General features: G+C 35.6%; 1 protein-coding gene across 5 annotated transcripts in view; it reads right to left on the bottom strand.

Annotated features, from left to right (window-relative positions):
- Positions 1-23,885, bottom strand: part of TCF12 (transcription factor 12) — a 374,787-nt gene that overhangs the window by 161,852 nt on the left and 189,050 nt on the right. For all 5 annotated transcript variants that reach the window (XM_057306207.1, XM_026518560.4, XM_048219597.2 and 2 more), the window contains one exon: positions 12,433-12,535. In XM_057306207.1, the coding sequence (XP_057162190.1) occupies positions 12,433-12,535 (103 nt within the window). The remainder of the gene's footprint in view (positions 1-12,432; positions 12,536-23,885) is intronic.

The raw sequence follows: 23,885 nt of genomic DNA, 5'->3' as shown, positions 1-23,885 counted from the left end.
AAAAATGCTAGGGGAAGTTAAAAATTAGCCTAATGATGTTTTTTTTTTTTCTCAACTCCATGGCTAAGAACCCTCCTCTTTTCTCTATCCAATTACCTCAAAAGACTCCAAGCCAGAATTTCCACTAAGGAGTTGTTGGCCTAAAATACCTGACCCCAAGCACCACCAGAATAGCCTCACTGAGACTCTAGAACTCTTCCTGTGGAAGCAGCTTCCTGTGACTAGTGAAAATCTGAAAACTGCAAAAGGTTTTCCTAAGTAGGATTAGCATTTTAAGTGAGGGGAAGGAATTTTTCACATCTAATTGAGATTATAAATGGCAGTCAACCTGATCCTCATAACTCGTTTCTCACTCAAGTAAAAGTGAGGATAGGCCCAGCCAAAATTTGCTGTCACATCTCTGGGGGAGAAAAGGTGACAAGGATCAGCCCCAGGTGAAGTTTAACCACTAAAGAATTAACTTCGGGACCTTCCGATATTTTTCTCTGACATGCTTACTCTTTCCCTCACCCCAGCCACCAAGTGTTACATGCTGCCCTCTTGCCAATACTTTTCAACGTAAATACTCAATTCTGAAATGTAGATTATTTTGGTCTTTAGATGCTTTCAAGTTGTTGATGTCCTCAAGAACACATATACAGCTTTTTGGCCTTTGATGTTTCCCACCCACTCTCTATTACCTAAAGATACGAAAGTGCTGTGCTCACAAAGCAAAGGACGAATGTTGACAAAAAGATTCTTCTCACTTGCTAATATCACCATTAGAGTGGTACGGTTTCCTAAAACTAAAAGTTCAAGAGACATTCTTCCTTTAGAAATACATGGATTTTCAGTGTTTTAATAGGCTCCAAGGGTGACTATTTTGGTACGGATTTCCATTAGAAATGTTTCTAGAAAAATAACCTGCACACTCTGGCCCTTCTCTTCCTTCCTGTAATCCCTAACCTACACACTTCTCCATTTTTAAGATTTCCTTCAATTTATTTATTTATCTATTCAGTTATCTATTTGTATACGTAGTTTTAGTTAAACTTTTCTTCTGAGATAACTGTAGATTTACATGAAGTTGTAAGAAATACTGGAGAAATTCTGTGTACCATTTATGTATTTCCCCATCTTGCCATATCACACCTGGGATATCGACATTGACATGATCCACTTACCTTACTCAGATTTCCCCAGGTTTTTTTTTTTTGGTTGTGTGCATGCACATGTGTATGTTTAGTTGTATACAGTTTTATCACGGGTGTAGCTTTCTGTATCACCATCACAAATCGTGATACAGAACAGTTCCATCAGCATGTAAGGATCTCTCCTGTTTATCTTTTATAACCACATTTAACTGTCTCCTTAACTCCTGGTAACCAACTATCTGTTCTTGATTCTTTAATTTTACCATTTCAAGAGTAGTATACAGATGGACTCATACAGTATGTTATCTTTTGAAAGTGGCTTTTTTTCACTCAGCCTAATTCACTCAAGATCAATTTAATTTTTGCACCGTTTAATAATTTACTCCTTTTTATCACCGAATAATATTCCATGGTAGAGCATATCACAGTTTATTTAACTATTCACCCACTGAAGGACATTTGGATTCTTTCCAAGTTCTGGCTATTACTAAACAAGGTGCTATTAACATTCATGTAGATTTTCATTTCTCTGGGATAAATGTTCAAGAGTACAATTGCTGAGTTACATGGTAATTGCATATTTAATTTTACAACAAACTGACAAAATGTTTTCTATAACGGCTATACCATTTTACATTCCTAATTAAGTTTTCAGTTACTTCCTTAGGTTAAATTCCTTACTGGTAGAGTTAAGTAGAGACACAATGTATTTTTTTTAATGGGTATGTAAATTCACCTTCATAAATGTGTTGGGACACTGTTTTCCCTCCCAAGTGTATCATGGTAAACTGGAAAGGTAAAAGCACATTGTGTAAAGAAAACAGCTGGAAGTTCAGATGAGCTGCAATGTCCTAAAACTGCTCAGTGTAGCTAGCAAGCTGACCAAAGGAATCAGGGACAGATTATATGAAAGATATAAAGAGATACAGAGAGTACACACAACATAAAAATTATGAATGGATATATACATATATCCCTTCTGTATCTCTGGGGAAAAAGTAAGTTATAAGCAGACATCTGCTACTATGCTAGTACCTGAAGATGTTTTCTAATATCTTGGTAAAACACCTAAAGATAGAGGTGCCTGGCTGGCTAAGCCAGAAGAGTGTGAGGCTCTTGATCTCAGGGTCCTGGGTTCGAGCCCCATGTTGGATGCAGAGATTGCTTTAAAAAAAAAAATAAAGTTAAAAAAATATTTTTTTAAAAAACCCTAAGAGGGACACCTGGGTGGCTCAGTGGTTAAGCCACTGCCTTCACTCAGGTCATGACCTCAGGGTCCTGGGATCAAGCCCTACATCAGGCTCTTTGCTCAGTAAGGAGTCTGCTTCTCCCTCTTATTCTCCCTCTGTGCTCTCCCCCTCTCTCTCTCAAATGAATAAATAAAATCTTAAAAAAAAAATAAAATAAAAAACCCTCAAGATAATACTTACATTTTTAAAAAGATACCTCATTGAAACCTTACTGTACGATGACATAAAACAAAAGCCTACACTTACTATGTTCTTATCATGTCTAAACATACAGATGTGCATGTGTGCACGCACCTGCACACGCACACCTAGAGTAAGAACGCTCTCTGCACTGAACGTTGTCACCAAGTGACGGCACAGTTTCCCGTGATCCTTAGCCTATATGAAAGGAAAATAAAAAACGATGAGAATTCTTTGGTGGGAGCATATTTCATTGTATGTAAACCTGACCAAAAATTTACAAAAATCATCATATAGCAAATATAGCACTACATTTTCTCTTAAATCTGTCAGACAGAAGCGAGCCTGGAAACTGAAGATGAATAGCATATCAAATCACAAAACTTCTCAAACACAAACCATTCGGTACTTTACATGAAAATTACATGAACTGTAAAAAAAAAATCCATAATTTACATTTACCTTACAAAAACTGTTCAGATACAAATCTAGAACACGTTACAATTTTTTCACTGTACACACCCCTTGGGGAGAGTCCCGGATTGAGAGTACAGACTCTCACTAAAGCAAAAACGCACTTTTCTGATGATTATGCCACTATCACACTATCCTCATCACAGATTGTTTCTATAGACTCTTCTCCACAGCTATTCTCTGCAGATTTCTCTCTCTTAAGGGCCATCCCCCTGCCACATCTCTACTGGGTTACCTAAGTTTCATCTTTTCCTCTCATTACTAATGTGCTAGTTCAATTTACTACAGCTACAATTTATACTGCTATTTTAAGGAGCAGTTTTTAAAAAAATCAGATTATACAAAACAAAGGGAACACCAAGCTTTCAGATGAAGGAAATCTGACATTTGCCTAAAAAGTCAATTATCAATATCATTATCTGAAGAGACAAAAACAAGAAAAAAACAACTAATCTAGTGAGTAACTTACCATTCTGTATAGAGGCAATAAAGCCCTAGAAATTTTAGAAATAATTCACCTCTACCAAAACCACCAATCTCTTTGTCTGGATAGTCAACACACACACACACACACACACACACACACACCCCTGTTATGTTCCATAGAATTTCACATACATACATATATATCATTTGTTACCTCTTCAAAAACTGACAGTGTTGCTACTGTTTAAAGTATTTTTGTTACATTATCTAGAACAAGATTAGCACATTACAGCCTGTAGAGCAAATCCAGGCTACCAACTGTTCTTTTTATAGCCCATGAGCCAAGAATAGTTTTTTTACATTTTTAAATGGTTATATAAGTACCTACATAATATCACTGATTTTGCCCCTTGGGCTGCAAACCCTAAACTATTTACTATTCGGCTTTCTGCAAAAAGGTTTTTTGATCCCTGATCTCAGGGGTCAGTGTAGAAAAGTATGTAACAGAAATTAATATAATTTATGACTATAAACTAATTAATTTAATTTGCAGTAAAGCAGCCTTGTGCTCTACTCCCATTTAATTGTGACTCCCTAGAAATTTTGTACCATCTTAGGAGTATGACAATCCTCCAGAGATACTCTCAAAGTGAAAAACAAGTATGTAATATAAGGATGCCTGTTACATATTTCACCACAACATGCATATGGCAATAGACAAAAAAAAAAAAAACAAAAAAACAAAACCAAAAACCAAAAAACAAAACAAAACAACAACAACAACAAAAAACCCAACAACTCAAAAAGAATTAAAACTCAGCCAGGTGTGTGTGTGTGTGTGTGTATGCCACACACACACACACACACACACACACACATATATACATATATGTATATATATCAGAAAGCCTTAAAATATAGGTAGAGTGGCAAGTTCTGTTCATAAAAATCTAAAATCCCAAATAACAAAAATAAAACAAATCCAACATGAACACCACAGAAAACATGAGCTATAAAAAGCAAAGGCTGGGGGTGCCTGGGTGGCTCAGCTGGTTGGACGTCAGACTCTTGATTTTGACTCGGGTCATGATCGCAGGGTCCTGAAATTGAGCTCCATGTGAGGGTTCTGCGATGGGTCCCTTGGCGAGTCGGCTTGTCCCTTTCCCTCCCCACTCCTCGCACACGTTCTCTCTCTCGCTCTCTCTCTCTCAAATAACTAAATAAAATCTTTAAAATAAAAAGCAAAGGCTGAATTTTTTAAGAAGAAAAAGAAACAGATGTGAAGAAGATTATAAAAATGGTAGACTGACACTCAAGCAACAATCTTTTGAGGGGCTTCACAGAAAACATAAGGCTTATTAAATAACAGCAACTCAGTACAAAACCTATATAACTGAAGGATCTGAATACCTTCAAACAATAATATTTCTACAATATAAACCAAAGCAATTAAGGATAAGCTTTCAAATTTTAAAAAAATTCACTTTCATCTGGTGGCTAATTAAAACTTGCATAAACACTGTGACACTAACCAAGCTAGTACTAACTCTTCATTTTGAAAGGGTAGGGGGAGCACCAGCTGCACCTGCTCCTACTTCTAGTCTTTATGATAACCATATATTTCTCAACACTCTTTACTGAGAACCACCGAGTTAGATGACCTCTAAGATCCATTCTATGAGAATTTTAGTATTTAAGTATTTAACAAAACACTCAAAAAACCAATAGTATATGATAAAGGCATCATTATAACCATAAGCAATGAAATCTGAAATAATACCACATAGAAGGTAAGATCTGATAATGCTGCTCTAGGACTTCTCTTAAATAAAAGAGTGTCCCAAATTCTCAACTATGTGCCATGGTGAGGTTCTCAGAGTATCCAAATCTAGGAAAACTGTAAACTTTACAAAAGTTCCTCTTAAAAAACCATTCTTTTGTTCTCTAGTAACCAAGTAGCCACACTTTCTGTGATGCATCCCACTACGGGCCGCGTTCACTTGGCTAGAATTAGACACAAACAATGGGAAGATTCAAGGAAGAACCATTTATCAGATGTATGCCACTGACCTACAAGAAAACTGTGCAGAGCAGAAAGGATTACTGTTGATCACAAAACATACACAAGTGATGATGAGCAAATGGACTGGGGGTAAACTAATAAAAGTAAAGGTCCTCTTTATAGGAGTCCTTAGAGTTACCAGTTTGCAATACTGCAACTTCATGAAATATTCACTAATAACCAGAAAACTGAGAAAAAGTAATCCCAGTGAAATAGCCCTCACAGACAGTGTGGCTACCTCAGGCCAGAGTTAATGAGGCTGTTGGTCAGTCTCTTGTTAAATATCCCAATATACAAAGCAAATACAAAAGAAATCCATCAAAAGTTGAGTATCCTGCAAGAGACACAAAATTGCACGAAGTCCTTAAAAATGATATGAAAGAACCATTTAATTCAACACAAAAGCCAGACAGATTAGAACCTAAACTGAGTTAGAGTCTGTTAATAACTAAAGAGAAAATGAAGAAGGTTCAAATGTAATTTCAAATACATTTCTGTATTACCAAACAATTTTCTAAGAAAAAAATATACCAAAAAAACTCAGTAATTAATTCACTCTGTTCACTTAAGACCTAGGGGATTATATAAATTACTGTCTGTTTTCTTAATATTAGTTTTAAGTTTCAAAATAAAGCCCCAAACATTTTTCCCTCTATCTTCTGAAATCTTGGCATGTCTTTTAAGTAATTCTAAGTAATTCTTCTAAGTAATTCATTCCAGGATTAATTATGCTTAGACAAAAGGATCCTGAGTCTACGCAGGAGTACCCCTGAAATGCTGGAGCCCCTTTCAAAGTGAGGCATTAGTACTAGCTTGGTCTTTCCCAGACTGGATAGGAAAAAATAAAACAAAACAAAACACATTAGCTAATCTCTGGCTCATAGGAACGGTTTCACAAAGAATGGCTATCAGGTCATTTTAACTACGGAAAAGAAGCTGCTTTTTAGGTTATGAAGGCAAAGTAGGGACATGGAAAGAGGCAATGTTGCTAGGAACAGAGTATTATTTAAAAAATACATAATTACACTGAAAGAAAACATTCCAAACCACTAAGGAATAAGGTATTCTATAATATGGGAGAAGGGACAATTTACAACAATTTGGAAAGACTGGAGTATGGGAACTAGAAGTAAAGAGGAAGAGACAGTAGTAAACTCTGTACCCCCTCCCCTTTTCCACTTCTCAAATTTCCTCTTGGCCCAATTTGCCTCTTCAGATTTATCTCATTCCCTCAACAAATACTTCTAAGGGGAAAGAAGGAGACCTGATGACATTGTTTGAACCCCTGGATCTGCCACACCTAAAATCAATCTACTTCTAGCTGTCTGCAATATGCGACTCAATGCCACTTTTTATCAAACACAGTTTAAGTTCATTTCTGTCATTTGTAAGAGAAAGAGTCCTGACTAATAGACTGGATTATGCTACTCCATAGTAAAACTTTTCCTGATCACTTCTGGTTGTACCTTATTTTAATCTCTTCTGAATTTCTGTAAGAACTTCTTTGTATCACTCACATTCTACCATATGCAATAATTATTGAAATTACTTCTCTTACCACACTGAAACACTAAAGTCTGTAAAGACAGACTGAATCTTAATTTTATATTCTGCCATACAGTATTTTCACCCATTAAAGGACAGAAAAAAGGCATGAATGGGTACATGAAGGAGAAGGAGGAAGGTATTCAACAATTCAGGGTGGTTAATGAGGGTCTAAGCAGTAGCATGAGAAAGAAAAAGATACAAGAGCTATAATGTGGAAAATGGAGCAAATGGACAAACGGTTGCACAGGAGAGGTAAAAAAGAAAAAGAAGCAGTGTAGTAGAAAGGGGCTAGAGCTAAATTAGAATCAGGAGGGTTGGGTCCATGTTTCCTGATTAACTACTCATTTCATTTTTCTTGGCTTTGGTTTCTTCAATGGTAACTAGGTCTCTTTTACTCAAGTTTCTCTCAGTGCCAACATTCTGTGTTTGTAAGCAGCCAAAAATCAGAGTATGAAGATTAATGAATATAGAACCCATATCCTTTCTTGAGATGGGAGGTTAATAAAACACTGGGGAAAAAAAAATAAAACACTGGAGAAAGTATGAAGGCCTCATCTTACGAAATACTGTCAAACCAGATACTAAGCTATATTGCTTCCCCTAAGCAAAATTATAATCATTTTCATTATCTCATCTAGTGAAGGAATTTCATGTACATCAAAGTTAGGAATCTTTTGAGGGCAGAGTTCTATTGTGCTTTGATACTCTGAAAATGGTGATTCTACATTTTTTGTGACTCTAGGAGAATTCTAGATTAATCAGAAATTATACTGCAGGCAGGATCAAGTATACAAAAGAGTTTTACTTCGAAACTGGTTGTTTGAAAGAGCAAATACATAGGAAAAAAGTGTACTTGGGTTTAAATTCCCAGACAAGCTCTCAGAAACCTACTTAATGAAATAAAAATAAAACATTAGAGGAGGCCCCTTAAACTCTGAGGTAAAGAAGGGTAGGGCTGAGCAAACAGACATCAAAGGAAGGACAGTGGTTTGTTTATAATTTAAATACTTTAAAAAGAGATTTAATAATGTACTTGAACTGAACCCAACCTGCAATATTAGCTAAGATGTCTAAAATAAGTTATAAAAATATATATAGCAATTTCATTAACATTGTTGCTATTTTACATTTCAGAGAACTTTCATGTATTCTCTCTTATTTTTCCCTTTAAAACAACGAGAAGCATTTTCTAGTGTGTGCTTCATGGAAAAGCAGTTCCTCAAAGGCTAATGATTCTTTTTACAAAAAGGCTTCTGTGTGTCATGAGAATGTGGGATGTGATGAGCTGAATAAAGTTAAATAAGCTTTTCCTCCCCCTTTTTCCACAGCCTTTAATATCCCAAAGTATAATCTGAATATCTAAGAAGGGGCACATGATTTACAATGTGTCCCAAAGTTATGTCCCTATGGAACCATTTTTTCATTGTCGTTTCTCAAGACCAGGGTCTCCATAATTAGAATTGAGGAAAATGATGACCATTAAAACCTGGGAGCATTATATAGAAAGAACAAATGCCTTATATGCCTAATGGAAAGACTATGTGGGAGTCAGGAGACATGGATTCTACATTCAATTTTGCCATTTACTGGCTCTGTGATCTCAGGAAAAACCACTTAATTTTCCTATGCCTGAGTTTTATCATTTACAAACCAGCAGTTATAATTCTAGTTGCAGTCTTTTTCAGGACTAGATAAAAGATATTAGGTACATGAGACTGCAGAATTATAAAATTCTAGACCTGCAGAAGCCCTTTGAGACTACCCAGCAGTAACCTATCAAAAAGGTAATTTTAAGGACCTAGAATAAATCCCACATCTCCTAACTCTTAACCCTAATGAAAGTTAGTTCATTAACTTTTTTTCCTATACCATCACATGTTTCTCTCATTCTTTAAAGGATAGAACATCTCTAGAGGCAGAATAAGTCTCAGAAAAGAACATAATTGAAGGTATATCTCATCTTAAAATTCCCATTGATTACACACACACACACACACACACACACACACACACACACATTTAGCCTAAAATAAGTAAAGCTCTGATAAAAATGGAGAGGTAGAAAGATAAAAGGAGTTCATTCCACAATCACTTGGGAATTGCAGGTAGGCAATTCTATGAAATAATTCATTTCTATATCTAATTAATAAACTAGTCCTACCATCATCAAAAATTTAATCAACAACAGGTAAAGGAAAGCAAATCTTACTGAAATTAATGAGAGAACCAAGGGTAGAGAAATGGACTAAAGCTGAAAGAGACTAGAAATAGGTAAGACAATTTGGTGATACTACTGCAATTCACTGCAATCGTCAAAGCTCTGCAGCTTTCCTGTAATAGAGTATAGAACTGTTTGATGCTAATTACTTAGTGATGTGCCAAAAGGATGTATTTATTTCACTTGAAACATAAGAGAAGCCCTTTTTTCCATACTGACAAATCAATGGGATAATTCTGGAATTCATTAAAAAGAAACACTAACTGATCCAACAATAATAGCTTTACTTCCTGTATAAAACACTTCAAAATCTCTAAATGAATATAGAAATGCATGCTTCTGTGGCGAAATGCTCATTATTGAATCATTATCAACCCTTGTTAGACAAAATTTCTCATTTTTGCAATGTGCAAAATCATTAAAGTGTTTGAGAGCTCCATCATGAAAGACAGTAGCACTTTATAATCCACTATTTCTTCAGGCAAATGTGCTTATGGTTGAACATAATACAAAGAATAACAACATCCTCTAGCATATGATTCTACCCCCCCAATGGTATTTTTATATGTTGACAGCAATGTTGAAATATGTTACTGTTTTCCTATTAGCTTTAACTGTTTCTGAGCATTCATCATTCATGGCATCACTCTGAAGTGTTACCTGTTAGGATGATTAGGTTTCTACACAGTTCCAAATGCTTCTAATACTGCTATGCACATCTCAGTCATGCTTTAACAACATAGGTTTTTAGTCTGAGATTCACTTAAATTACCAAATGCCTAGAAAAGTAATCTATCCACTGTAACTCTACCAAGTGCTATAAACCCACATATTTGGATATCAGTTCAATTCCTTCAGCTCACATCAAGTGGGATTGCCTGTTGCTATACGGAACTACTCTGCAATTTAGGAGATACTCATTTCCAAAAGCAAGGTATTGTCATGCAGATTGCTTACACTAGACTGTTAGATACCTTGTTTCATCATTTTTATTGAAAATAAAAGGGAAAAAAATACAGTAAATTAGGTATTGCCAATGACCAGTGAAATTCTACTGAACAGATCTGTCTAATCTTTTCGGGGTTATTTTCCCCTTCCTAATAGGTAAATTAACATTTTTAAGATTTGATAGTTAAGACTTACAATGAAAATGTATAGTTGCACCTGGTTAACTGTACAGTGTAGTTCAGGTGAATGCAGATTTTTTCACTTATATTGTGAAGAGATCAATCTCTTTATAAATTTGAGTTTTTATAATATTTCAAGACTTATTTTAATGCTGATTTTATACACAGGGTAAGTATGACTATTAAAAGTATTCTAACAATTATCTGTAAACTGAAGAAACCAACAAGCACATTCTCATAATTGCTCCAACTAATAAAATGTTACCTCAAACTGAATTACAGACATATTTTTAATCAACAGATGCTTGGAGCAAGTGACTGACATGCATACTTCTTCGAATTCATTTAATTCCCACACTTACCCCACAATTTTAACAGTCACCTTGGTTCAAAGCTATCCTAATGATGCAATTCTACTGGGCTTAAGAATCATATCTGTGAGCTAAGAATAAATGTAAACACATAAATATAAAAAAAGGGCAATTTCTGATTTTTCACGTCTAAGAAGTATAGCCTCAATTAAGAAAGCTTAGTTCAATCTGAAATTATAAAAACACTGACTAGAACTTGCTCTACCATATTTACAATAAATTAAATGCTACTTGGGGAAAAGATATACATAGAAAGAAATTATTTGGAGTGTCACATCTATTTTACTTTGATAGTAAGTTCAGCAAAAAATTAAAAAGATAAATTAGAAAGTTTTCCCCAGCTAAGTGCAAGGATAATTATTTTGTTCTCAATTTAATTCCGATTTTTACCTGGTACGATACTATTTTCATTTGCATTTACGTTAAAACAAATTGTCATTTTAAACACAAGTTTTATTGCTCATTAGATTTTTTTACTCTTATGTCATACTCAATGATTCTGGCTTTAAAGTGTTAACTGCTTTAGGCAAAATCCACACTAGAATTATCAGGCAGTCTCCTCAACACTTTATAGAGGATAAGGGAATTAAACAAGAGTGCAAAGCAAAACCATTTATAAAGAAATTGCAGACCACCAGGATTTTGGATTTGGGTAATCCACTTAGATTAGTATGGCTGTGTCTTAAAAGGACAACTCCAAGATCACAATATAGGTCACGTCCTTAAGAAATAAAGTAATGAAATCAATGTCAATTACACAAACTTCCATATTTACATGACGCCACTGACAACAAGTAAAACAGATTAAACAAAGCTTTCTAATGTGCTCAGGCCCAGCACAAGCAAGAAGGAAAAATAATGTTATAAAACACAGGTTCTTTTTAATCAGGTTCTGCAAAAAGGTAAAATTATTGCTTTAAAAAAAAAAAAAAGAATGACATCCAAACTAGGCAGGGGGAAAGCTTGGGCTTATCACTTCAGATTGAACAGCTATAAACTTCCACATGAGAAAGAAAATGGGGAGGGAGAGAGTGATAAGTGTTTTGCAGGGAGAAGGGGGAAATAAAAAGAAAACCTAACCTAAAGGTTTTGCCAAAATATAATAATCAGGTTTAGGTGGTCAGTAATATCCTTCAAAGTACAACTTTATTAATGCAGAACACAACTTCAAAATCCCCAATATGAACCCAAGTGCTTAAAATAAACGCTGCCAACATCTAAATATACTATTAAGTTTTAATCAAATAGTGCCAAAAGAAATATTGTCCAACGTAAGTAAAATCTGCTTAAAATCACCACTTTGTTGTATTTTTAATTGCCACATATATATTTGACTGTTAAGACAAATAGTAAATTACAAATGTCTCAAAATGCTTCTTTGCCCAGAAAGCAGAAAACATGAAATGCCTGATGTCACAAAAACACTGCCAAATTTAAAAACGTTGCTATTTCCCTTTTTTGATACCAGGGATATTTCTGATGCTTGCTCCTCAAACTGAGCTGAACAAGGAAAGTCTGAAGGCCCCCAGAAACACAGGAACTTTCTTCTAGATACTTACGTGTATTTCCTGGACAAGGAGCTAAAAAACATCTCTGACCAAAGAGGCTTTGTAAAGACTACTTACAGAGAATTACCAACTTACCCATCAGATTTGAGTTCATGAAAGGTGTTGGGGACAAGCCTTCATGGGCCCCTAATCGACTGTCATTCAAGTGATCACTGTAATGAGGGCTGTCTGTAAAACCCTAGGGGGAAAAAAAAGACCAGAGTATTAAAGAGATTATTCGGCAGTCCTGCTAATTGAGCATAATGACACTCATCTAATTAATATACAGACTTATAAATGGTCATTCCTAACCAAGTTCCTTGTTCATTACTTGAACGGCTAAACAGAAGTGCTCCTTTTATTTCTTTTAAGGCTTTAAAGTAGTTCCTTAATGATCTTAAAGAAAATTAGCCCTATGAACTCGTTACATCCAAAAACAAAGTTCTACAAGATCATTTTTTAAAAAAAGATAAACAAAGAAAATATACTTTTAAGTTGTAATAAATTAGGAAAATGTTTATCTCTACCCTCCTTTCTCTGTCTCCAAACCCTCCCCATTAAGAGTTAGGTAATTACAAGTTTTATTAAAAATAACTAAAAATAATTCACAATCAATATACTAGAAATTAATCTTTTCCTAAATGGCAAACAGATTTTTAACAAAAAAGATCTGTTTATACTATCTTTAATACTAGTATAACAAGACTGACTCCTAGAGAAACTGAACCATGTAAAAAGGAAAACATTTATTAAAAATAGCTGATTTAAATTCTTGAGTCTTAAAAATGAAACTGCACACACCATGAACACAATAAAGCTAATGTTATTATTTCACAATTGCTGTTATTAAATTTCTCTTCACAACTTAAAATATGTTGTGTTTTTGTTTTTTTTTTAAACAGAGGAGGAAAAAAGATACTAAAGTTTACAAATAAATGTTACAAAAGCTCTGTGGATTAAAAACTTAGTTATGGTTCTCAGACTCTTATAGTAAGTACAGAATCATATTGTTTTTAAACAAGGCTTTGAATACTGACTGGTTAATTAAACCTCAGGTAATTCCTACACTTTTGCTAACTTAAAATGATTTTAGTAAAGATGAGAAAAACTTCCTAGAGGCTCAAACTGCCTTAGCTCACAGAAACCAGAAATCACCCAGAATCCCCTGGGACTATAAAATCATCAATCACTGAACATTTATCATTACCCAGACCGCAGGCTAACACTTAAGAAGACATTAATGGGGCTGAAACAGGCCTCACTATCTTTGCAGGCATGCTGTCAGTTCAACCACAGGGATAGGAACTGAGGGCTAAATAACTGTCAAATCATTACAACTGCTTATGGATGCATGTCACAACTCCTTCTGCTGTTCTGTTTTAAAACTAATCTTCTGGGAGTGCTAACTCCCAAATGAATCTTTGTTTCATTTTTATATACTTTAGCATTACTGATACACATGTGATAGACATTCAGGAAGAATCTTGGTGACATTTACAACTTGGTTATGACCACGAGGGTGTCCTCTGGTAACCACAACCAAAGTCTTGTTGGTCACAGCCACATGTAGCAGAAGCTATGTACAAAACAGAATGGCTCCTAGCTAAGGTCACTTCTTGGAGTTTACTTTTGTTATTTAAAACTAAACACTCTTGAGGTGCTAAGTGACATACCACTATCTCACAGACATCTGGGTATTTTTCTGCCACTTCCTCCCACTGCCACTTTTAGGTATATAAGTCCAAACAAGGCATTAAAACCTACCAAACATTCACTGAAATACTGTTTAACATCATTACACGATATTACTCCAGAAAAACACCAACAGAAATGTGTTCGCGGATGAGCCACATTGTTCACAGTTCATTTAAATGCAAAAGAATAAAAGATTAATTTTGTGTGCTCTCAGAACTCTTCATTCTTGAAGTCCCAAAAAAATAACTTTTTTTCTTTCCTGATCATAAAAATAAACACATTCAAGTTTTTTTTAACTATATCCTAAAGCAGAAGTCTACAAATAGATCTAAGTTTTACGGTATCACCAAATGATTACACACACACAGTATATTAACTTCATAGATTCCATGTAATACAGCTTAACATAGAACATATGTATCTCTAAGCCCCCATTAATATGTGCTCAGAGAACACAGAAATTACATACAAAAATAAGTACTGTCGCTTATCCATGTACATCCATATACTAGAGGACACAGTACAGAATGTACTACAAGATTATTTTCCAGTCTACTCAGAAAATCTGGGATCGTCATACTGCACTACAGAGAAGTAGTATATAAAGTTTTTTCATCACGTACAAGAAGATTTGAATATGGGCCATCAATACCTATCTATTCATAAATTGTATACACATACGATTAACCAACATATAAAATTTCAGTAAGGCTTTTTTTAAGACCAAAAATTTAGAAATTTGAATATGTTTCCCTACACCTCAAAGGTTCATCTTTTTTTTTTTTTTAAAGATTATCTTATTTATTTGAGAGAGAGAGAGAACGAGCGGGGGAAGAGGCGGAGAGAGAAGCAGACTCCCCGCTGAGCATGGAACAAAAATGTGAGGCTCAATCCCAGGACCCCGAGATCATGACCTGAGCTGAAGGCAGATGCTTAACCAACTGAGCCACCCAGGTGCCCCTCAAAGGTTCATCTTAATGCATACAATTTTCTTGAAAAGTCACAGCCCAAGAGGCAAAAAAGAGATAGTTCTTCATCCACAGATGCAAACTGATGCTGGAGGACAGAACAAAGAAAATGGGCTTATAAATGACTGTCATAGTTTTGGATCTAATACACATGAAATACTCACTTGAAAGACGAACTGGCGACTGTTTCGAGATTATTCTTGTCATTGCTTCTGCATAGTAGTAGTGATATCCACCAGAACAGAACTTTTTGTGAACCATGATGAAAAGTTACGAAGTAATTTACAAACATTTAAATAAGATCCCTATAGGTCACATGTTTAAGATCAGTTCTAGAAAACTACACAGTTCTCTGTCAGCATGGTAATGTGTCGACTAGCTGGGTGATACCTAGAACAGTGCTTGGCAAACTTCAATATTCATAGCAACTGACTAGCGATCATGTTACAATACAGGTTAAGAAACATAGGGTCTAGAGTGGGGCCTGAGATTCTGCATTTCTAACACAAAGGTGATGTGATGCTACTGGTCCACAGACCACACTTCCAGTAGCAAGAACCAAGACAATCTGGAAATAAAGATCTCTTTCACATGTACAGAGGAAAAATTCAAGGCTAGGAAGGTGATAGCCAGGTACCATCACTCCCTAAATCAGAACCACATTAAAACGCCAGAAGTTTCAGGTAAGAATAATTAGGAAGAAATCCCACAGTTAACCAAAAAAATCTAAAGCAATTAGGGTAACAAAATATTTTTTATGTATGTAGGTATATATCCCTCTATATAGTTTTAAGTAGACAACAGATGTCAAATAGAGCTTTAATGAAAGAAGTTAGTTGACCTGGGGTTTAAACAGAAGACTCTCTGAGTACCACGTAGAGTTAGGCAATGAGGATGGATGCTCATAAGTAGAAACGGCAAAAGAGAAGAATGCCATAACATAATACAGTATGGGGACAGCAGAACAGTTGGGAAGAAAGCAGAATCTTACAGGGGCCAGACAAAATATTAAAGAGTGGAGAAAATAAGGGGAAGGCGACTGGCCTGAGGGAGGAGTTAAGAGTAAAAGAAAGGAACAAAAACAAAGCCAGCAATTGCTAAGATGGAGCCCAAGGAAATCAGTCAATGGTACTGATAAATGAATGCTATATTCAATTTTGGAATGAAAAGGAAATAAACCAGTAAGATTAAACACAGAACGATCACGGTACATATTTTAAATTGATAGAGCATTACTATGCTAATAAAAATGGTCAAACCTGATCCCCTGCGGCTCCTAATTCAGATCTTAAATTCTGTAAAATGGACTTACTATGAAAATAACCATTAATAAAAATGAGACTTTTGTACCTGAGCGATGATAAATACTACATTATGAAGGATATGCAGTATTACCAGAAATCATCTATCATATAGCAATATATATGTACATATATATATACACACACACACACACACACACATATATTTTTAAGATTTTATTTATTTATTTGACAGAGAGAGACAGCGAGAGAGGGAACACAAGCAGGGGGAGTGGGAGAGGGAGAAGCAGGCTTCCTGCCGAGCAGGGAGCCCATGTTGGGGCTCGATCCCAGGACCCTGGGATCATGACCTGAGCCGAAGGTAGACACTTAACGACTGAGCCACCCAGGCACCCCTAGTCATAATATTTTTGGTCAAAAATATTTCCAAATGCACCCTAAAAAAATCACTGTTCCTGTTTTATGATAAAAATGGAGGGGGCACCTGGGTGGCTCAATTGGTTAAGTGTCCAATTCTTGATTTCAGCTCAGGTCATGGATTGAGCCCTGCCTTGGGCTCCGTGCTCAGCGGGGAGTCTGCTTGAGAATCTCTCTCCCCTTTCCCTCTGTCCCCCGACACTGCGCTCGTGTGCACGCTCTCTCTCTCAAAAATGATAAATCTTTTAAAAAATGGAAAGCACTCAAAATATCAATAACTGACAAAATCAGCTGATACACAGATTACAAAACTGTTCAACATCATACTTAAAAATCTGTCTAACTTACAATTTAATTTGCAAATCCTAAACAGCTTCATCTGAATGCATAACACTTTGCAAAAACTTTATATTGTGACATATGTTCTATAAAAATGCATTTAATACTTTTTTGTATGTTCATTTCATGGTACAGAATTCAGAAATGTTAATCCCTGCTCTCGTGACAACAGACCTGAAGTAATCAATCAAATCTGCTAACATTTTTAAACTAATTCAAACTGCACGTAAGTCAAATACTTTCTTCTACCGCAAACAACAAAACAAAAGCACCTAGTATTATTTATTTACATAATAACACTCTATTCTGGTTTGTCTCCTCAAAAATATAAGAACTTTTACCACTGGTTAATTTTTTAAATAGTTCATTTAAAAATTTATTTTATCCAACCAATAAGTAATCATCAGAGTACTTCCCCATGTTGAGAACAGATTCCTGGTTTAAAATATTCTTTCCAATTCTTTTCAATAGTTAAAAAGGGTGGGGCAGGAAAAGTATTTCAATAAAGATTTACTTTCTCAAAAAAGCTTCCCCTCTTTCCCAGGCCCTAGTAAGACCAAACTGGGTGAATTCATTCCAGGCTCCCACAATGGCAAGAATTTCCGCTATATCACCACTCACACTTATTGAAATTACCTATTTAATTATCCATTTAAATTATACCATAATTATCTGTTATAATTGCACAGTACCGTGTAGTGGATAAATGTGGAATTTTTGGAGCCAGACTGGCAGATGTGAATTCCATCTTTCCATCCACACATATTAGCAGTGTGACTTGGGGCAAAGTAATCTTTCTTACCTCAGTTTCATTATCTATGAAATTGGAATAATAATAAATACTACCTTCATCTCACAGGTTGTTGTAAGGAGTAAATGAGTTCACATACTGTAGGAAACGGAAAAGTGCCTGGCACATAGTAAGCACACAAAAAGCTGGTCATTATTTTTATCATCTCACTTAGAAGTCATTATGTCGAACAAATGTTGAGAAGGCAGGGACTGTGTCTGTTTTTTTCACAATTGCATCCTCAGAACAATGGCTGGCGCGTACACAGCAGTTGCTCAATAAATGATGGATGGGAGATTTCAGCTGCTAAATCTTTATAATGCTGCAGGGGTTTAGATATTATAAAGGTTAAATCAGCTTTTCTATAGAACACCCAGTAAGTAGCAGAAAGAAGGCTGATAAAGTACCAGTTTATTTAACTGAATTGAACAAGAGACCACAGACTTTTGGTATTCAAAGAGCCACAAGATTTCACACCAGGTGTTGAAATCATCTAGCTCTGCATGGTCAAAGCCAGTAGAATCAGCCAAAACCCATAAGCCATCAGAAAGCTTTGGACAAGACCTGGATACATATAGGCGGTCACATGTCAAAGAGAAGTAAAATGGAAATAAAAACATGTAGAAATAACAAATGAAGTTTAAAAGAAAAAAAGTGACCTTATTGTATTTCTTTATTTACCCCTATGATAAATTACCAAAATAAATGTCTAGATAAAGACTGCTATACTTTTTAAGCAAATCCTTGAATGTGACTGTCTCTCTTAGTTAAAATATACCTATGAAAAAGAGAAGTGAGTTGACATGACCACAGTAGTCTGTTATCTGAAAGCAGGGACTGTGTCTGTATTATGTTACTCTATCACTAGTGACAAGCACATTAATGGGTACACAGTATTAACTAATAAAATTCATTAATTTAATGAATGAAAAACAAACACTGTTAATTAGGCACATATGAAAAAGCTACTTCATATTCAATAAGTTAAGGTTCTGTTATCCTTTAACAGGTCAGATGCTAATACAGAATAATTTTCTTGACAGAAAGATTTTGTCATCCAGATTGATAAATTCCTAAAGGGAAAAATGTTTTATTCCTCTTTATGATTCCAAAAGAGACCAGCACAGAATTTTGCATGTATTAAGTGTTTAAGTTTTTCTTTTTTCTATTTTTTTAAGAGCAAGAGCGCAAGAGAGAGGACAGCATGAGGGTGAGGGGCAGAGGGAGAGAGAGAATCCTAAGCAGGCCCCATGTCCAGCACAGAGCCTGACACGGGGCTTGAGCTCATAATCCTGAGATCATGAACTGAGCTGAAATCAAGAGTTGGATGCTTAACTGACTGAGCCACCCAGGCGCTCCATGTGTTTAAGTGTTTCTTGAGGATGAATAACCTCTCCAAGTAACATGTTTTTTTTTTAATTCTTTTAGTATTCTCTACTCCCAAAGTGGGGCTCAAACTCATGACCCTGCAATCAAGAGTCATATGCTCTTCCTACTAAGCCAGCAAGGCACCCCTCCAGAAGTGGTTTCATACAATTACTGTAACACCAGACTGAACAGTAAATCTTGAATTGTGTGGGTGAGAGGGGAGGGAGAATCAAAATTTTTTAGAGGTGAAAAGGATCCTCCAAAAATATGATGGATACATGAAATACTGCTTAGTACAAGGACATAAATCACTTTTGAATGTGAGATCCCGGAGGATCACCTAAAAAAAGTACACAAGTACACACAGGTTCAGTTCTAAGTTGAGCCCATTCATGTTCACAAATGTATCCAATGAACTGCTAATGTCACCCCTTAGAAGCAGAGTTGATGCTCGCCTGCTCTAGCCTACAGCTTTGTCATGTTTGAAAGTTTACAAGCAGAAAGGTTTCTACATTTTACCTGTTCAAAGTTCATTCTCTGTGTGGAGAAATCAAAACATCTCTAGGCATCACAGGAAAAAGTATATTGAAATGGGAAAAGTAAAAATATATTACTGAATCCAGATGTTTTATGTAGGATTTTAGAGCCCTAACAGACCATACAGTTCACACTCATTTTACCTACCATACAGATGAGGAAACGCTAGTTAAGCTGAGTGTCTTGCTAAAGATCTGGAAGCCCTGGCAGCGCTGAAGTTATTAAGAATGCCATATACCTCATAATCAATTCACAGGAGATACTAAAACTAATGCTATGAGGCAAGTATAGCCAAGATTCTCATTTTACATATGAAAAAACTGAACTTTAGAGTAACGAAGATGACAAAACAAATGGACTCAAACTCTGAATCATCGGCTTCTAGTAAGAAGCTTCCCTCTATTCTGTACCAGTATCGTATGTTATATAAAGGAAGTCTTGTTCCTAAAGTTCTTGTTAAATTCCTTGATATTAAGTTCAAGAAAGATGAGCACATCTCTTTTTGGTGCTTTTAAGAGACTTAATTCTGGCAAATTTTTTCCATATCGTAGGTCTCCATCTTCTAGGTTTTTCAATTCTAAATTCTCAATTACCATCCTCCTTACAGATTTTGAAAGTTAATTTTTCCAGCAATGGCTACATCAAAATCATAAATCCATTAACACAAGAAACATAAAAAGTGAAGAACATCTTTGTACTACAAGTACAAAAGGATGTAAAATAGTTTATTAAAAACTATTAACCCATCTATACTATAACTATTTTCTATATAAAATTCAAGGGCAAAATGTAAATTAAGAATAATGCTGTTACGTTAGTTTGTGAGATTATAAATAAGCAGCACCAGAAGGACTGATGTTTGTAAGAATATAGTAACACTTACATGGAGGAGGTGTCACTCAATTTTTTTTTTTTAAGTTTTAGCTCCACCTACTATGTGGTTTTCCCTAAAACTACAGACAGTAACTTCAGACAAGAAGCATACTATTCTGTTGATGGTTTCTAATGCTTAGAGATTTTGGCTGCTTCTCACTAACTGGCAAAACTTACAGAGTCTAACTTCCTTCCAATTCAGAAACAGATGCTCCATTTAGGGGAAAAATTTGAAAAACAATGAAAAGTAAACTCAATTAGAAAATTCTCTACCTTAAAAAATTATACGATAAAATATAGTGCAACATATATAAAATTTTTAAGACACCTGTTAATTTAGTTTATTCCTAAATTAACATCCTGAGTTTACACCTATACAAGGTTTCTTTTTAAAAGATTTTATTTATTTATTTCAGAGCCAGAGCGCAAGGATGAACAGGGGGAGGGGCAGAAGGAGTAGCAGACTCCCCGCTGAGCAGGTAGCCTGATGTGGGGCTCCATCCCAGAACCCTGGGATCATGACCTGAGTCAAAGGCAGAGGCTTAACCGACTGAGACACCCGGGCGCCCCTATAAAAGGTTTATTAAAAGATTACAAAATTGGGGCACCTGGGTGGCTCAGGCGGTTAAGTGTCTGACTCTTGATATCGGCTCAGGTCATGATCTCAGGGTCCTGGGACTGAGCCCCATGTTAGGCTCCGAGCTCAGCATGGAGCCTGCTTAAGAATTTCTCTCTTCCCTTCCTTCTGCCCCTCCCCATCCACTCATGATCTCTCTAGGGGGAAAAAAAAGCAAGAGAGAAAAAAGATTACAAAATTAACTCAAAATAGATTAAAGAACCTAAGACCTAAAACCACAAAACTCTCAGGAGAAAACATAAACAGGTAGCCTCCTTGACATCATTCTTGGTGATGATTTTTTGGGGGTTTGACACCAAAAACAAAGGCAACAGAAAGCAAAAATGGGGGAGGGGGAATCTAGCCCCATCAGCCTCCCTGCTCAGCAGGAAGTCTGCTTCTCACTCTCCCTCTGCCCCTCCCCCTGCTTGTACTCTTCTCTCTCACTCACTCTCTCTCTCCCCCTCTCTGCTAGGTGGGGAGCCTGCTTCTCTCTCTACCCCTCCCCTAGCTCATGATATCTCTTTATCTCAAATAAATAAATAAAATTTTTAAAAAAATTTTAAATATTTGCGGGGCGCCTGAGTGGCATAGCAGTTAAGCATCTGCCTTCGGCTCAGGGCGTGATCCCGGCGTTATGAGATCAAGCCCCACATCAGGCTCCTCCACTATGAGCCTGCTTCTTCCTCTCCCACTCCCCCTGCTTGTGTTCCCTCTCTCGCTGGCTGTCTCTATCCTGTCGAATAAATAAATAAATAATCTTTAAAAAAATAAAAATAAAAATAAAAATAAAAATTTTAAATATTTGCTATCTGTGAGATCAATTTAAATAAATCAAACCTAGGAGCAAATAATATCGTTACAATAGTCCTTGCATTAAGAAGCGATAACTAAGGGCGCCTGGGTGGCTCAGACGATTAAGTGTCTGCTTTCGGCTCAGGTCATGATTCCAGGGTCTTGGGGTCACGATTCCACAGTCTTGGGATTGAGCCCTGCATCGGGATCCCTGCTCTGTGGGGAGCCTGCTTCTCCTGTCCCACTCCCCCTGCTTGTGTTCCCTCTCTAGCTCTCTCTGTCAAATAAATAAAATCTTTAAAAAAAAAAAAGAAGCGATAACTAATTGCAAGAAGAAAGGATACCTACAAATGAGTAAAACAATGTTCCTGCATTCAGTACAATAAGTTTTCTTTTTTTTTCTTTTTTTAATAACATATTTTTAAATAATTTTAAAAACATCACTTCCATATGTTAAATTTTGTTGAATGATGTTTATTTTATATTAGGTGAGAAAAATAAAAGCAAAAATCAATTAGTATGTAGAATAATAATATTTAACCTCTATAGAATTTATAAGAAAAAGACTAGAAATTATAAATATTAAGAGTTTTAAATTTTACTTGTCTATATTTTCTAAAATTTCTACAAAAACCATTTACTGTTTTCAAAAAAAATAGTTTTCAGTTTTTCCTCTAACATGATTAAAGTACCATACTTCCATTGTAGAAAACTGGTAATTGTACAGAAATAGCATCAGCTGAGTAGGGGGAAAAAATTCCCATTTTACCTCAACTGAAATGCAAAATCAATAACATTTTGACATTTTTCCCAATTTTTAAATGTTGCTAAACTAGTTTACACATACAAAAATGTATGTAATAAATTGCTACATATCCACCAGTCAACAAATAAAACATTGCCCATATAGCTTAAACCCCTATGGAATTCTCTCAAATTCCCCTCTGAAGTAAACAATATCCTAAATTTGTCTTTTTATTGGTTTCATGCATTACTTAATACTTCCATTACATATGCACACTCCCTAATATATAGTACCACTCTTCATGTTTTAAAATGTTATCTAAATAGTATCCTTTTCTCTTTACTCACTTAACATTCAATATGTAAGACTGACACATGTTGAAAAAGTATAGCACTGGGATATACATGTCACTACTATATAAAATTCTATTTATAAACATACCACAATTTATCTATCCATTCCCGTTTCGATGACGTTTCGCTTGCTTCCCATTTTTCCCGATTACAAATAAGGCTGCTATAAACACTTCAGTAATATGCCTCCTTGCATGTACATGAGAATTTCTGTGAAATTTTTCTAGGAGTGGAATTCCTAGATTATAGAGTATGCACACCTTCAAAGTTACCAGACATTGCAAAACTGTTCCGTAGGACAGAAATATACTATCATTTAAGAAAAAAGTCTCGCATTTCAGATTGAGTCAAAATTTCTGAGCTATACAGACAGTCCCAACTTATGAAAGAAAGCTTCCAAAGTCCACTTACAAGTTTTATGTAACTTGTGATGCACTTTCCAGGTGGTAAAAAGCAAAGCAATCACGAGTACATTTCCTTATCAGTTCATGTAATGCTTATGTAGTTTTTTCTTATCTAAAATAGTCTGACCTGGGTTAAAAGGCAGTCCTTTGCTGTAATAAATATTCAAGACCACATTTCTTAAATGAGTTAATCTTCTCTAGGCTCCTTAGTTTACATTAATGTTCTATAAATAAAACTGCATCCACTACTCCAGGCGTTTATCAAGCAAAATTTGACAGAAATACAATAATATTTTTTAGTTTGTTGCCAGTATCTGGTCTTGATGCTCAGTGTTACACAGGCCGTTATAGCCACGTGGCAACAGTGTTGACTGATGCTGATTGTTA

The sequence above is a fragment of the Ursus arctos genome, unplaced genomic scaffold, assembly GCF_023065955.2.
Source record: "Ursus arctos isolate Adak ecotype North America unplaced genomic scaffold, UrsArc2.0 scaffold_36, whole genome shotgun sequence".
In the NCBI taxonomy this organism is placed as follows: Eukaryota; Metazoa; Chordata; class Mammalia; order Carnivora; family Ursidae; genus Ursus; species Ursus arctos.
Note: the sequence above shows the minus strand (reverse complement) of the source record. Positions and strands in the feature narration are given on the sequence as shown.